At 36.9% G+C, this 17,720-nt stretch overlaps 1 protein-coding gene across 4 annotated transcripts in view; it reads right to left on the reverse strand.

Annotated features, from left to right (window-relative positions):
• Positions 1 to 386: 386 nt before the first annotated feature.
• BACH1 (BTB domain and CNC homolog 1) overlaps positions 387 to 17,720 on the reverse strand; it is a 49,071-nt gene continuing 31,737 nt past the window's right edge. For all 4 annotated transcript variants that reach the window (XM_023190230.2, XM_023190243.2, XM_023190236.2 and 1 more), the window contains exons 4-5: positions 16,792 to 16,998; positions 387 to 4,111 (exon numbers count right to left, since the gene is read on the reverse strand). In XM_023190230.2, coding sequence (XP_023045998.1) covers positions 3,677 to 4,111; positions 16,792 to 16,998 — 642 coding nt within the window. In that variant the 3' untranslated portion in view covers positions 387 to 3,676. The remainder of the gene's footprint in view (positions 4,112 to 16,791; positions 16,999 to 17,720) is intronic.

A 17,720-nucleotide genomic window follows, 5' to 3' on the forward strand; every position in this document is an offset into this window, starting at 1 on the left:
ATGACTAGACCAGAAGACTTTGCCCTGGATGGCCAATATCGCTGAGCAGCTGCCCAAAGCTTGGTCAGAGGGGCCTGGTTGGAAATTGAATAGGATACAAAGAGCTGACTCGGCAGATAAGTTTTTAAAACTTAATGACTGATAGAGATAATACCCCTTAAGAGTCCCTATACTTCTCTACCCAAACTAGAATTCAGTAAAATCAGAAGCAAAGCTAAAATCTGTGCTTCCTAAAACACCTGAATGCTGCAATTTTTTTTTTCAGGCATGATTATCAACTAAGGAAAGATTCTCTCCTACAAATTCAGATATACTAATTACTGATCAAAAGACTAAACTGAGTAAATCCACGAGGTGAGAAAATGAAAATGGAATGTACAATTCTATTCAATTAGAAGCAATTTTAGAGAATTTTATTTAACTGTCAATTTATCACCAACATCTAACATTTTATAGTTCAGGTACATCTGGGTAAGAACATTAGGAAGAAAATGTAAATTAAATATTATGAAAGTATGCTTTTAATGAAACATGGTCTCAGTAAAATATGGACATAGAAGTTTAGTGGTTTTATTGCATTGTTAGAAAATTATATTATGAAAGATACAAAAAAAATCAATGTTTTTCTGCTTCTTTTATAATCAGTATGCCATCTTTTACCATTATGGCTTTAAGTTTTCATTCTACCCAACAAGTTTCAAAGAATAGTTTATTACATGCCTTAATAAAACATTTAAAATATTTACAAATTCAAAATAGATGTTTTATAACTGAAAAAAGTTCACCTGAGAATTCACTGTAACGTTGCCATTGTTTTCCCCAAGTTGTTAATGTGGCTGAGTGTCCACATGCAACCTGTATCGTCTACCGCATCTAACATACTTAATTCCTTATTTAAAATTCGTTAAGCAGTAAGCTATAGCAAACTGTTAAAAAAAATTACAGATAGAGAACCAAGACTGTATCCACATTTGTTCTGAATATGACAATTTAACAAATTATTTGCTATAGTTCCAGAATGAATAAGAAAAAAAAATAAGGTAATGTTATTTTACTGAATTCAACATAACAGCTTTTTAAAAAAAAATCATCAAGCATTGAGAAGGCCGGTTCATAAAATAGTGAACAATGATCATGTGAATATGCAATATACAAACTGAAAACATTTCAAAATTCTGCATGAAGGAAAAGGCATACACTGTATACTCATAATCCTGTCATTTGTCTTCGGCAGCCTCAAAAAAAATATTGCCTTGAAACATTTTCTTAGAAAAAACTTCTTTAGAAGTTAATGTTAAAATAGGCATAAATGTGTAATGCTATGCAATATACAGAAAACTTCCCCACTTATGGCCAAAAGACAAAGACAAAATCTTTTTTATCTGTCCATCTGCATTACAACTTGAAAATCATGTAGATATGAGGTAGTGTAGTTACTTGTATTACATGCTGGCTATTTAAAGTAATGCTAAATTTTAAGAAATTACACTTGGCCAATAATTATATGTCATTAATAGAAACCCTTAATGCTAAACTGTTCATAGGTAGAGAGAAATTTAAACCAAGTGCTTTACAAATTATATTTAAGCTCTGGAGACAACTACGTTTTATCATAAAATAGTAATCTTTCAAAGCAAGTACAGTAGCAATTAAAGCAAAAGATTATTTGACATTTGCACATACACAAACTGATACGACCAATAATTGAGTGTACACTGAGGTAGGAAATTAAGGGTTCCACTGGCTTAAGATTTTACATTTTGTAAACCAGAAGTTCTTATATTATTTTATATTGTGAAGTTGAAATTTAAAATTACAAGTATCAAAGAAATACCTATATGGGGAGATATATATGTATGTATACACACACACACACACACACACAAATTCTTTTGCAGTATGGGATGCATTATTAGAATTATTCTCCCTGACAAATTCTTGAGTGTACTTATAAAAGATACTAGAAAATAAACAAGTCCAACTAATTTTCTCTTACAAATAAGTCAATAACAGAGATAACATACAAACTACTGAAAATATACTAGCAATATCCTCCCCCCACATCCTGATCAAAAAGGGTAATATTTGACAAATTACTCTAAGACATGAAGACTGGTCCCCATATACTCTCACAGGCAAGGCCAACTTGCTTCAGATTTCATACACAGTGGGTGGTGGTTGCCCACATTAGCTAGACAAGCCCTGCACTAGGCTCAGGATGCAGTCTATGGAAGTGTCTCTTTCAGCCCTCTGATTCTGGTGAAATCAACACTATAAACTACTCCTCTGTACCATTAAAACTGGGTTCTGCCAACGTTTCTGTGAATGTGAATATACGCATTTTTTTAAACTGCTGAGAAGATCCATAGCTTTCATTTGACTCTCAAACAAATCTAACTCCAGCATGGCTAAAAGTCACTGCAAAATGTTTTGCGATAGGTGCTCAATTATCTATTTTGTAACAGGACTGAACAAACACTAAGACTGATCTTTAAATGCCCAAGTTAAAATGATTTGTGTGTCTTTATACCACACTAAATTTGGGGAAAAGAGCAAGGATTAAACCTGGTTTTCAAATGCAAACCCACAATAGGAAAAGAGTGAGTTTCATCCTATTTCACAAACCTGCAGAGTTGCTGCAAATACATTTTTATCTGTAACAATGCTTTTTACAAGTGAACCATACAACTTCAAAAACAGGATGAAAAAATGAACTGCACTCCTGGTAAAATGGAAGCAATATTCTTTCCCCGTGATGTCTGCTTTTCCGGCATTGGTGACCCACGATGGCAAAGTGGACAGCTTTACATGTTGGTAAGCTCTCCAGATTCTAGGGAGCCTGAGATAGTGCTGCCAGTATGACCACTCATGCCACTGTATTCTGAGTCCTAGTTCTTCTTCCAAAGGGACAAGAATGCCAGGAAACAGGAAGTCCATGATGGGACCAGATATGGTAAAGACTAAAGAGGGGGGGAAAAAAAGAGGGAAAGTGACCATCTGTTTATGCAGCCAGACTTTCCAGAGTCCACACTGAAGAGAAGAAGCCCCCGTCTTAGGCCAACCACTTGCCTGTTTACTAAATCTTCCCAACGTAGCTTAAAACCTGATTTTAGGAGCCAAAGAGCAAAGCCCTAAGATTCAGGTAAGACCATCTATTTTTCACAATGCAGCTCTACAAAAATATTCCCAGTAGCTGACACCCTGTTTCTGAGAACAGAACTCTGTTAGCATTGCTTGGGCAGAAATTTTCTTTCAATCTAAAATATTACAAAAATGTCAAATTATTAAACTTCTGCAGGCCACTTCTTTTAGTAGGAACTATCTGTAGACGTTTCAAGCTGTCAAATTGCTGTCTGATATGCTGCAGTTTTCATTCTCCTACTTCTTCTGAATAGCAAGAAGAGTTATTACTAGAGTTGTTATTCTTTAAAACATGAGTTTTAAAGGTTTACTACATTTTCACATGGATTTTTCTGATATCCAGGAGGCAAAATCATTTCTTTGTCTCTTGCAGAAATCAAAGAGAAATCATGGTTGACTTAAGGGAAATTCCCTTATGGCAAACTACTAAAGGGAAAAACAATATTGTTAAGCAACAGATGGTCATATTAGGCTTTCAAGACACTGCCAAAACTTCAGTAGAAAATTAGATGGTTTGAAGGAAGTGAATGCAAGTTTACTCATCAGTAGTACATTTGTCAGTCATCTGCTGACAGAAATCTGAGATTCCACCACTCTGACGACACTGTTCCGCAGGCCCGGCTTGCTCAGAGGTGGCTGTGGACGTCTGCTGGGACTCCTGCCCCCGCGTGTAGCCGGACTCACTGTTTCCTCTGGCACAAGGAGGCAGCACTGCTGGAGGCCCGTCAGATAAACTGAAAATTGACGGTAATGCCAGTTCACCATCAGGAGTACTTTTATCTTTTTCAGAAATTAAAAATGAAAGTGGGCAATCCGAAGCTGAGTACTTGGCGAGTATCTGTATTTGTTCTTGACTCAGAGCTGCTTCTTTACAAACTTTCTGGCAAAGTCCAGTTAGGTTCTGCTTTGTCTCGCCCAGAGTTGACAAAATGTGATCTCTTTCCTTCAACAAGCTCTCCTTTTCATTTTGCTGTGAAGTGGGGAAAGAGAACACAATGGCTTGTGTTTATTAGCTCAATCAACATTTCCAAGGTGATCAAATAATATACAGTGTCTTCTCATCAAATAAGATCACACGGAGTTTATCCTTTCAATTCCATTCAATTACACATTAAATACTAAAGGCCCAGAATGTCCCATCCAAAACTCTTGGGGCGGATGTATTTTGGCATAAAGCATTTTTCAGGTTTTAGAAAGAGAGTATATACAGGTACACACATAATTTCTCTAGCAGGTCTGGGGCAGCACTTCACTATCAACTATCTTTACATTTCTAAGTAAAACATTAAAATAGCAAATAATGAAGAAAGTAGGATAAAGACTATGCAGTCTAATGTCAATTTGGGGCAGTTTTTTGGTCAAAAGAGTCTGTGACAAACTTATATGGTTTTCGGAGGTTTCTGGATTTACAGACTGTACATAACAGGTATGGATGACATTTTGGATGAGATACAAGAAAAAAGTAAAAGTACAGTTAGCATAACTACTGAGACTCAAAGCATTGCAAGATTCAACTAATGATCAGCATTTGTTGAGCAGATACTCTGTGCCAGATGTTGTGCTAAATGTTTTCCAACATGCAATCTCAGCTATGTAATCCACACAACACCTCTCCTGATTTAAGCACATCAAACCCACTGAAGGGATGGGACTGAGTTTAACATGCCTAGAGACAGCTGCTGGGTGAGTTACTAAAGTGTGGAGAATTCGAGGGGGAATTTTGTGTTTGCTAATTACTATTTTTGTTATTATCATAATTTTATTACCCCTATAAGAAGTCTACCATAGAATTTTTCAAAAGTTTTTCTGGTTCCTGTCTTGCTGTCCATGTCACTTATCACTGCTGATAGCACGTCTTTTCTATTATCGCCCCATCTCATCCTTCTTATTCTAACATTTTATTGCTTCTAATCTATTATGAGCCAGGAAACCAAATAATCAAGGTATTTAAAACAAAAGAGTAAATAAACACTTGCTAGAAAGTCAAAGGTTTTTCTTGCGAAATTTATCACAACTCTCAACAAGTCAGTCTTGTTCTGCTTGCTTTCTGCTCATTGGAGGGTTCTGGAGAGTTGAGGCTGCCAGTTAACCTTGAGACAAGTTAGTTCACAGTGCTAATCTAGAAGTGCCATCCTTTAATCTTGTATGACACAAAAGTCATTAAAAGAGTAAAATGAATTTTGCTTTATACAAAAGTACTGTTATGGTTTTATACAAAGTATTACTACAAAATTATGTATGAATTCGATTATTGTTAGTTCTAAAATATTTTAAAGCCATGTAATATTTTGAGAAAATATACAATAAATACAAAATACTAAATTTTTATATGGCAACGAATTCTCCAATCTGCTCAGATTTTTATATACAAGTTCTTTTTTTTTTTAAATAGATGTACGTCAAGAAAGAGTGTGTTAAGTATATGTAACCAAAATCAATGTTCGGCCGGTACATTTTCTCTTATGCAAAGTTTATCAGTTGCACTCTTCTGATAAAATAAGTCTGCAGATAGCGAAAGGGCAAGAACGGCACCTACTGCTTGTTCACAGAAGGAACCGTTAAATGCAATCAACACCCATTTCTTTTTATGGTCTCCTGGAAGCCAATCCAAAGGAGGATGGAAACAAAGCTTCCAGAAGAAAGTGAGAAATAATCTTTTTTCAGTCACAGCAATATTCAGCCACGGATTCCTCTACCAAAGTTGGGATGAATCTATTCTAAACAGCAATAGAAAAATTTCAACTGCTGGTTGGTCTTTTAAATTAAATATGGTTAAACAAAATAAGGATTACTTGAGCTTCCTCCCAGAAATTAGAACCACTACTTAACCTACAGATACTATGATTACAAATATTTTATGACTTCTCTATCTTAATATCCACATGTTCTTTAAATATTCTCACTCCTCCCACCCCACTAAATTAGGGATGACATCATTCTTTAAGTACACAAGATGGCTTGCTTCTTCACAACTACAACAATAGGTACAACCCTAGAACTCCATCAAGAACTCCATCAGAATTATTTCTATAAATTAAATGTTCCCATCTGTTCCCCTGTACTTTAACTCCCACACAGCTAAGCTTCTAAGCAGTTAGCTAATGTTTCCATTTCATTCTAAGTTTAAAACACATTATTTACTACAATAGCAGTCAGCTTGCTTAATAACTAAAAGTAAAATACAAGTAATTCAAGTTAATCACTTAATGACATCAGTATTTAAGATATCTCCGAAAGTCACTACTTATAATCATGAGTGGGACTCACTATTGGTGTCCTGCTACCTATTCCTACACAATATATTTCCATTTTCCTATAAAAACAACTGTATAAATCATGTTTGAAATGCTGCACCTTTAATTACAGATCTGTTTTTTAAAAAGGAATAAAATTGGCATTCTGGTGCCATTCTGGATTTTATACCAACCAAAAACCTTTAGTAGGCTGGGCACAGTGGCTCACGCCTGTGAGGCTGAGGTGGGCAGATCATGTGAGGTCAGGAGATCGAGACCAGCCTGGCCAACATGGTGGAACCCTGTCTCTAATAAAAATACAAAAAAAATAGCTGGCATGGTGGCATACACCTGTAATCCTAGCTACAAGGGCAGGCTGAGGCAGGGGAATCACTTGAACCTGGGAGATGGAGGTTGCGGTGAGCCAAGATTGCACCACTGCACTCCAGCCTGAGTGACAGAGCAAGACTCTGTCTCCAAAAAAAAAAAAAAAAAAAAAAAAAACCTTTACATCTAAATCCTTATTTTGAATAGCTAGTAGACAATATTTACTCAAATATAATTTTTTTAAAGATTATAAATACAACTCACCCAATAAAGATATGGAATAGAAGAATTTGGCATCAAAAGAACAAGTGACAATTTTATGATAGGGTAAAGAGTACTCACTGTTAGAAAATGGTCACTAATAGCTCTTTAGTAAAACCTCTGAACAGACAGTTCAGAGAAATCTACAAATGGCACTGAGAAATATAAGATAAAAATAAAAGCTACCAAGAGATATCATGGTATCTATCAGACTGGAAAAAAACCCAAAAGCTGACAACAAATCTTGACTGAGGGTATGGACAGACAGACACACATATACTGCTGATGGAAGGCCAAATATTACAGTTCCTATGGAGGAGAATCTGTCAATATCTAATAAAATTATGTATATATTTACCCTTGATCCAACAATCCCACTTCTAGGAATGTGTCCTAGAGACACAGCTCCTTAAACATGAAACAACAGTATACACTGTTATTTCTGCAGTATCCCAAATGTCCACCCACAGAAGACTGGTTTGAATTGTATTACAGCCACAACTGAGTACTATGGAGCTGGAAAACGAATGAAAAAATATTTCCTAGAAACCAATTCTTAAGTTCAAATAGTAAAGTACAGAACAATGTATATAAAATACTTCTATGCAGCAGGATGGATAATAAAAGTAGACATAAAACGTTAATACGCTTTTAGAAAAGAAATACAGGGGAAAAAAATCCAGAAACTAATGAAAGTGGTTACCTGCAGGAAGCAGTTATGAATGGGATATAAGGCGAAGATGAGATCAAGATTTGGAATATATATTTTTTGAAACATAGTTTTAACTTTTGAGCCATATAAACATTTTACATTCAAAAATAAATAAAAAATATAGGCCAGGCATGATGGCTCATGCCTAAAATCTCAGCACTTTGGGAGGCCAAGGCAGGAGGATCGCTCGAGCCCAGGAGTTTTGAGCAACACAGTGAAACCTCATCTTGACAAAAAACAAAACAATTACCCAGGCATGATGTACCCAGTGGCACCTGTAGTCCTGGCCACTCAGAAGGCTGACGTGAGAGGATCACTTGATCCCAGGAAGTCAAGGCTGCAGTGAGTCATTAATTGTGCCACTGCACTCCAGCCTGGGTGACAGAGTGAAACCCTGTCTCGAAAAATGTAGAGGAAATCCCAGTAATATAAATAGAAAAAAAATTAATTGTATATCAAATTGGTAACACAAACATTTCAAATAACTTTAAACCTTCACACTGGGAAATATGTAAGCACAAAAAAAGGCAAATCTCAAATTTTGCTCAATCTATTTACTGTTAACAGTAATACTGATTATAATTTTTTTACTTTTTATACAGTGTGCCTTCACTTAAAATCATTGACAGGTTCTTGGAAACTGACTTTAAGAGAAACAACGTACAGCAGGTTCTCAAATATTCTGTTCGACAGCATTTTTTATTATACTTTAAGTTCTAGGGTACATGTGCACAAGGTGCAAGTTTGTTACATATGTATACATGTGCCATGTTGGTGTGCTGCACCCATTAACTCGTCATTTTTTTTTTCTTTTTTTTTTGAGATGGAGTTTCACTCTTGTAGTTCAAGTTGGAGTGCAATGGATGGCATGATCTTGGCTCACTGCAACCTCCACCTCCCGGGTTCAAGCGATTCTCCTGCTGCAGCCTCCTGAGCAGCTGGGATTACAGGCTTGTGCCACCATGCCCAGCTCATTTTTGTATTTTTAGCAGAGATGGGGTTTCACCATGTTGGCCAGGCTAGCCTTGAACTCCTGACCTAGGGCGATCCACCCGCCTCGGCCTCCCAAAGTGCTGGGATTACAGGCGTGAGCCACAGCGCCCAGCACCCTCATTTACATTAGGTATATCTCCTAATGCTATCCCTCCCTCTCCCCTCACCCCACCACAGGCCCCGGTGTGTGATGTTCCCCACCCTGTGTCCAAGTGTTCTTTGTTCAACATCCTTTCATTATGAAGTTGATGAGGAAAAAAAGTGGTTTTATTATCCATCATTTCATGTTAAGTGAAAACTTACTGTATATTATAGAATAAAGGAAACAATACATTAATGTAATTGGAGCCGAAATTTTCCCTGTAAGTGATGAGAGATTAAACATAAACATATAAAAGAAGTGAAGACAAAAGCTCTATACTGTTAAATTTGGACTGGAAATAATACATAAAGTCAGGATTTCTAATGTACTTTTTACTTTCATTTACTGAAGCCTGATACATATGAACTCATGATATAATGAACTCTTTATTTTATACACAGACGCATGTATTTCCTAGCTCTGTCCACCGAAAAAGGCCCAGAAGGAATAATACTCCTTTAGCAGGTAGGCTTTCCAAAGTCCAACATATCTGCTAAAAAAACCAGGAGTTTTAAAGAAATGAGTGATTCCAAATCTTGAAACAATAGAGGTTAAAAAGTGAGATTACAGCAGGTACTAGATGATTATGTCAGCAGGACAGGAGCTGGCTTGAACGAGCTCTTCCTGGCCAAATCTGAAAAATGTCAACATCAAAAAGAATAACGACTATTACTTATTCTAACAAGCTGAATCAGAAAAAATTAATCCATGAGTCCACAGTGATTCCAAACAGTGGGAGGGAAGGAAAAGAGAAAAGAAGAAAAGGCCAGGCATGGTGACTCATGTCCGTAACCCCACCATCGTGGGAAGCTGAGGCAGGCAGATCACTTGAGGTCAGGAGTTCAAGACCAGGATGGCCAACACGGTGAAAACCCATCACTAATAAAAATACAAAAATTAGCTAGGTGTGGTGGTGGGCACCAGTAGTCCTAGCTACTTGGGAGGCCGAGGCAGGAGAATCACATGAACCTGGGAGGGAGAGGTTGCAGTGAGCTGAGATCACGCCACTGCACTCCACATTCCAGCCTGGACAACAAAGTGAGACTCTGTTCCGAAAAAAATAAAAAATAAAAAATAGAGAAAGGAAGAACAATCCTTTTTAACGAGGAATACCGACTAAACTAATGTAAATAGAATGAAAGAATTAGAAAAATCATGATTTCGTAATCATGGTAATCACAGTCAAGGTCATCAACGTATTCTAAAGGATGCAGGAGTACTGGGGAATATGATAATTATAAAGTGCCCAAGTAACACATCACAGACAACTAAGCAACACAGGGTGAAAAAACACTACTTTGAAAATGGAGCAATCTGGCACTTCCCACCCATCTACATGGGACAACACTGACACTGGACCTCCTGCCTCCCTAGGTGACACAATATAAAGGACAACCCAGTGAATGTTTAAACTCAGTCTCCTCAACTCAAACATTTCCAGTTTACAGGAAATAAAGGGATGGAGAAATGACTGAAAGCCACAGGGAAGCAATCAGACAAATACTTAAAGTAAGACATTTATGAGAAATCTGGCCTGGATACTTCAAAAAGTTATTGTCATTAAAACAATGAGAGCACTTGTTCTAGATTAAGAGACTAAACAGGTTTAATCAAATGCATTATATGATGACTGTATCCTCGTTTGAAAAAAAAAAGCATCTATGAAAGATGGAAAAATCAGAGTAACTTGAATAAAAACTAGACATAATATTCAGAATGTGCTAATATTCTCAGGCATAATAAAGATATTAATGATATCTAAGAATGCCTCTTTTTAGAAGACGCATGTTTAAACATTTAAGGATGAAGTGTCATAATATGGTAGCTTTCAAACAATCCAGAAAATAAGAGGAAGAGAGCCAGAGAGAGGAATGACAGCCAGCAAGATAGCAGGACAGGAATGACAGTGACTCCAAGGGGTGAGAGACCAAGATCAACCAAGTGGGGTTAAAAAAAGACCCAGACTGATAGATGGAGACAGAGATTCGAAGACTAACAAGCCAACAGGTACAGACAGATGATCTGAGGTGGAGAGACAGAGGCAGAAAGATCAAGATAGAGAAATAAAGCAAATGTGGCAAAATATCAAAAATCAAAGAATCTACATGGAGAGTATATGGTTATTGTACCATTCATTTAACTTTTCTGAAAGCTTGAAATTTTTAGAATGGGGCGGGGGGTGCTGACATGAAGCTCAAGAAAAAATGAACACACTTGAACTTGGCTCCCCATGAGACTGTAAGTAAGCGAGGATTATGTCTTACTCATTTCTGACGTCCCGGTACTAAGCACAACATTTAACATGTAGGGTGACCAGCAAATACTTATAGAAAGAATAGAGAATCACTTTTATTTAAAGTACAACTAATACATATTGAGCCCTGAACACATGCTGGACAGTACAAACAGCTTTCCATCCCTGATCTCATCAGATCCTTGCATCAACCCCGCGGTGACTATTACTCTTATCCCATGTTAGTAATGGGGGAATGTGGGTACTGGAGGTTAAGCAATTGCCCCAGACCACAAAGCTACCTAGTGGTCAGGCAAGCTTTCCAGTCGTTTGTCTCCAAAGCCTCCCTCTGACCTCAGTGCTATCATGCAGTGAGTTCTCAGAATTTAAAACGTACAGAAAATTTATCTCGGACTTATATAAAATGCATGGTCCAGGGCCTTGATGACAGCTCTGGGATAGACTAAGAAATGTCCACCTTTAAGGGGCACCCAAGGTAACTATGATGCCAATGGGATACACACCACATTTCAAGAAATGCTGCTCAAGGACAACACGGAATGACAGAGGGCAAGTTCCAGAAGGGTCACTGGGGTGCACTTTGGTAGAACAGCCAGTAAATTGGGACTAGCTGTGAACAGGTTTATTTTTAATAAAATATAATCTTCACCACAAAATGCAAATCACTAAGAACAGATGAGGTCATTTTACTTCTGTGCCATCATAATGGACAAAAGTAATGAAATAAAATGGTGTCTGAACACCTCAACCCTGAGCGCAAGTGTTTGTGAATATTCTGATCGCTGATCACTTACAAGTTGATATCAAAAACAATATTTGATACTTTCTAAAAGAAATACATTTTGGTAAATATTTTTCCGCAAAAAGCAAGCTCCCTTCATTTCAGGGTTACCTCTGAGGTTAAAATGGTTATCAGAGATATGTATATTTTCTAACTTCTGAATTAACCTTCCAGCAGAATAAACTCGAACTTTGTAAAGAAAGCTACATAGACAAGAGCTTCATAAGCCAAACACATGAACGGAAGTTGAATCCAAATACTTCATAATTATTAGTTTTAAAAGTTGGCCGGGCACGGTGGCTCACACCTGTAATCCCAGCACTTTAGGAGGCTGAGGTGGGTGGATCACGAGGTCAGGAGATTGAGACCATCCTGGCTAACACGGTGAAACCCCGTCTCTACTAAAAATACAAAAAATTAGCTGGTCGTGGTGGCGGTGCCTGTAGTCCCAGCTACTTGGCAGGCTGAGGCAGGAGAATGGTGTGAACCCGGGAGGCGGAGCTTACAGTGAGCTGAGATGGCGCCACTGCACTCCAGCCTGGGCAAAAGAGCGAGACTCCGCCTCAAAAAAAAAAGAAAAACAAAGTCATGTTACTGGCTTATGCATTATGTACATTCAGTCTTTACAGTAAAAGCAATGCTAAATTAGTGCTTAACCTCTAATATACTATAAAATTCAAAATAACTCCTAAAGTCAATACCATCAATTTTTCCACCAAATAAATACGTACCTTTTCTTCAAAGGTTCTATTAGACTCTGATAGAACTTCTTGTTGAGAAATATATTGTTTACTGAATGCTAACTCACATCTCCCTTTATCCCAACAGAGACTATAAAAGTGTCCTTTATCCCTTTATACATGATTATAATACTAACCCACTCTGCAAACATTTAGAATAATTATTCTACTGTAATCAAACCCCTTTTATCACATGCTGATCCATCCAGAGTCTATTATGCTATTACCCTCAGGACAAACTGCAAAAAGTTCCAAGATTTCTTTCTAGGAAAACAAACAGCCAATAGCCAAAGACCAAACTGACTAGAATATAGGGCCCTCTGCCTGAATATTTTCAGACCAGGGCAATAAATACTGTGAATCTACTTATATGTTAAAACCAACCAGTCATTCACTATGTGCAAATGGCTGTTTAATTATTAAACAAGCAATTTCCCTTAAATAGGTTTGTTATAATCTTTAGACTATAAAGATGAAGAATACTGCTTGTCTACTGGCCATGTTACTTTCAAAAAGTAACATCTCAATGAGATTAAGATATACACAAATATCTGTTCACATTCCTTCCTCTGTATTCTCAACTCTCCATGCTACTAAGTATAAACTTCTGACTGTAACTCTCCTAGTTTTCTGTTTACAAAAGACAAGATCCATACCATCACCCAACAACCAGGGTCCAAGTAAACTTCTTACCATAATAAATATCTTAAACGTCAAATTCTTTTACTTCTAGACAGGCCAGCTTTCTTATTCTGATTAGCTAATAAGCAGCACATCTTCTGTTTATGTTTACCTGAGAAAGACACCTACACAGGACAGAAATTTGTAATGTACCCCTCACGCTGCAACTGGAGTTTGCCTGTAGAAATCACTAGAACTCAGAGTAGTGTGAAGGACTGAGTAGGGAGTTCAAGGAAGATGAAACACAAACGAGTCACTCGGATATAAAAACTCCAACACGACTTCTCTGCGGTTATTTTGGAAGTCAGACTGGCGCCTTCCTAGGTGCAAGAGACACTATCAGATGTCTGCTGTGCCTGCCCAGAAAGGAGGGTCTTGACTCTTCTATTTTGTTCTTGCTCTCTAGCCACAGAAGAAGATACCTGAGTGAATTAGGCCAGTAAGATGCTCTCCTTGGGAATTCAGAACTGACTAAAACAGTAGTCTCTGACTGGACTAGTCCCTGGACAGTGAAATTATTCAGGCACTATGCCACAGTCACCCTTCCCATGTGCACTTAGTGGCACAAAAAGCTTCTCTCGGGTATAGAGCGAAGAAGGTGCAGAGAGAAGTCCCTGGGTTCCCAGGAGTCTTCCACTTTTGTTCCCTGTTATTTATGAGGCCTGGCTCCATTCTCTAACTTCTAAATGAGAGGTACCTATCTCCCTACAACAAATTCATTCATTCATTCATTCATTCATTCATTCATTCATTCATTCATTCTTCACTCAAGGGTCTGTTTCTTGAAGCCAAAGAGTCCAAATTAATGTAACAGTTAAACACGATACTGACCACTCTGATTTTGGATTTCATAAAAACTGCTGAGAAACAAATATTACTTTGTATTGAAATTTAACCAGTAGTTATTCACTGACCATATGAAAGAAACCTTACTATGATGACAAAAGCAATACACCAGAGTTTACAGTTTAGGCAGAGACATTAGGAAGAAGGTCAATTAAGAAAGGGAAAATGGAGGCCAGGTGCAGTGGCTTACGTCTGTATTCCCAGCACTTTGGAAGGCTGAAGCGGGAGGATCACAAGGTCAGAAGATCAAGGCCATCCTGGCTAACACGGTGAAACCCCGTCTCTACTAAAAATACAAAAACTTAGCTGGGCATAGTGGCGGGCGCCTGTAATCCCAGCTACTCAGGAGGCTGAGGCAGGCAAATTGCTTGAACCCGGGAGGCGGAGGTTGCAGTGAGCCAAGATCATGCCACTGCACTCCAGCCTGGGCAACAGAGCAAGACTCCATCTCAAAAAATAAATAAATAGATAAACCAAATAAAAAATTTTTTTAAAAAGGAGAAAATGGAAAATCAATAATAATATTACGTAATATTTATTGAGTAGTTACTATGTGCCAGGAATTGTTCTAAGTTCTTCAGATTAGTATTAACTCAATTAATTCCCCAAAATAAGCACCTAATCTATAAAGTAGGAACTAGTATTATCCTATTTTTCAGATGAAAAACACAAGTCACAGAGAAATTAACCTGCCCAAAGTTACTAAGCATCTGATTCAGAGCCCACAATTTTAACCACTGTATCTGCCACCTCTCTCCTAAGAAGGAAAGGCAGAGGGAGCAGAAAGTCCAAAGACAGCAAGGCTTCTTCATCCTAGCTGTCTGAAATCTAGTAAAAATATCAATAATCTAGCAAACCAATGTCTGATTTGTACCAAAAAAATAAAACCTGTGAGCCAAGAAACAGAGTTGTTCTAAAGGATAATAGCTACTCTCAAACATATTTGCTTAGTATCCATTTATAAAATAAAGCTACGAAATAAAGTAGAACAGTCTTGTTTCGCTTTTATTTTTATTTTTAGAGGAGTAAGAAAACTGGATAAACTCTATGAACTACTACAAATTATAACTGGCAGACAGGAAAGAGCAAGAAGCAGAACTAAGAAGCAGAACTAAGAACTCCAGTAGTACAATTTTATGTAGATTTCACTCCACTGGCTTCACATAACCTAACAGTGTAAACAGCATCTCTGTATTGCAGCACAGAATAATAACTGAAGCTCAAAATGCTATACTCCGTCTAAAGGCAGGTAAGGGTTTAATTCAAAACTGAGTAAGAAAGAACCCCAGTGTTTATTAAAGGTATTACTGATATACACTCCAAAAGTACTAAGCACTATAGAATTCAAAACTTTTCCTCCTGGTTTTAACAATTTTAACTATTCAGCAATATCATATCAGTGTTTGCTTGTTTTAAACATCTCTCATGCCTCTACTTGTAAAACATCTGGTTCTTCCTTTTTTATTTAGTTATGCTTCATCTCTTTAATATAGTTACGATTTTTTATCTTTTTACATAAAGTATATGTACAATATATAAACAATAAATTTTTATTTTTCAACTTCTCTTGGAGGCACAATTTTTTTCCCTAAATTGTTGCTGTTTAACTGCCATTCATAGCTAGAACGTTCATGCTTGAAAACTTGTCACAATCCCAACTTTAAACTTTCACCAATTAACAAAGACACAAAATTGAATATTCAAGAAATGCTTTTACTACTTCTAGGCTGTTTCCTTGCTATCTTTAACCATATCTTAGCTTTAGCTGGCTTGTACTATCACAGCTGTCCTCTTTCATACAATGCTTCCTTCCACCAACAGAAAAATGAAACGGAGGAGTAAACTAATCAATTTTCAGTTAATTTGTGTCTTGATGCTAGAATAGAAAATAAGATTCAGGCCGGGCATGGTGGCTCACGCCTGTAATCCCTTTGGGAGGCCGAGGCGGGCAGATCACGAGGTCAGGAGATCAAGACCATCCTGGCTCACACAGTGAAACCCCATCTCTACTAAAAATAAAAAATTAAAAAAAAAAAAATTAGCCGGGCATGGTGGTGGGTGCCTGTAGTCCCAGCTACTCAGGAGGCTGAGGCAGGAGATGGCATGAACCCAGGAGGCAAAGCTTGCAGTGAGCCAAGATCGCACCACTGCACTCCAGCCTGGGTAACAGAGTGACTCCATTTCAAAAAAGAAAAAGAAAGGAAAAATCAAAAGCAAGCACTGTTCTCACTTAGGATCTCATTAGATATGAATATTTTCAATTCATATCAACATATCTTATCAGAATTTTTTCCTTAGATGAAAGATCCTGGTTGGTCTGGTTTTGGTATCAACTAAAGCAAGTTATTCAGGTCCATAGTTCATTTAAATTAACACCTGGAATATTAGCTCCTACAGACACAAAACAGAGAAATTAAAGTGCTTTCTAATTTCTTTACTCAAAACCACTAATGATTAGGTAGACAATAAAGTGATTTTTAATTTGAAAACCTTTTTTTAAAAAAAAAAAAAAAGCACTCACATATCATAGCATATCATGGTAAAAATGATAAAATGGTAATTGATACATATTAAAATATGTTAATGAGCATTATATTTGACCCAGAAATTTAAAAACTATTTCCTTGACAAAAAAGAAAGTGGTGGAATTTAAATAGTAATAAGAAACTTGTACACTTACCAGCTTCTCGATTTCTGATTCAAGATTCTGTATACAGTCAAGTTTTCTCTTGCGACAGCGCTGTGCAGCAATTCTGTTTTTACTTCTTCTTCGAATATCATGGATACAATCCAGCTGTTCTGGAGTAAGCTTGTGCATTTTCAACAAGGACTGAAAATCATTTCGAGAGAGTGAAATTATCCGTTGTGCGTTGAATGGCAGCTTTACCTAGAATACGAAATAAATATTACTAATTATTGCTGTATTTTATAATTATACTCAAATCTAGGAAGATGAAGGTATACATCTAGGTTTTTCAGAGAACTTACTTTACATTAAAGAAAACATAGGCCTCTATTCCCAATTTCTATATAATCAATTATAATAAAAACTGATAATCTAATTTATATTTATGGTCTATTTCAAAAGACAAATACATTAAGCAGATTTTTTTTCAGCAAATCAAACATATTAACACAAATACTGACACGTAAAATGTAAACACAATTTTATTTTACTAACCATTATTTTTACTTTTTACTTTTACTTTATTTTTGCATGTTAATACAGACTTTTTACTCAACCCAAAAATAAAATCTATTTTATTTTTTGAATGAAATGACTATGCAGCATTGGTTTTATGTTAGTATAATTATGCTAGTAATTTCTACAGCATTTGCTACTACAAAGACACATGCACACGTATGTTTATTGCGGCACTATTCACAATAGCAAAGACTTGGAATCAACCCAAATGTCCATCAGTGACAGACTGGATTAAGAAAATGTGGCACATATACACCATGGAATACTATGCAGCCATAAAAAAGGATGAGTTTGCGTCCTTTGTAGAGACATGGATGCAGCTGGAAACCATCATTCTTAGCAAATTATCACAAGAAGAGAAAACCAAACACCACATGTTCTCACTCATAGGTGGGAACTGAACA

Source organism: Piliocolobus tephrosceles, chromosome 19 (assembly GCF_002776525.5).
Source record: "Piliocolobus tephrosceles isolate RC106 chromosome 19, ASM277652v3, whole genome shotgun sequence".
In the NCBI taxonomy this organism is placed as follows: domain Eukaryota; kingdom Metazoa; phylum Chordata; class Mammalia; order Primates; family Cercopithecidae; genus Piliocolobus; species Piliocolobus tephrosceles.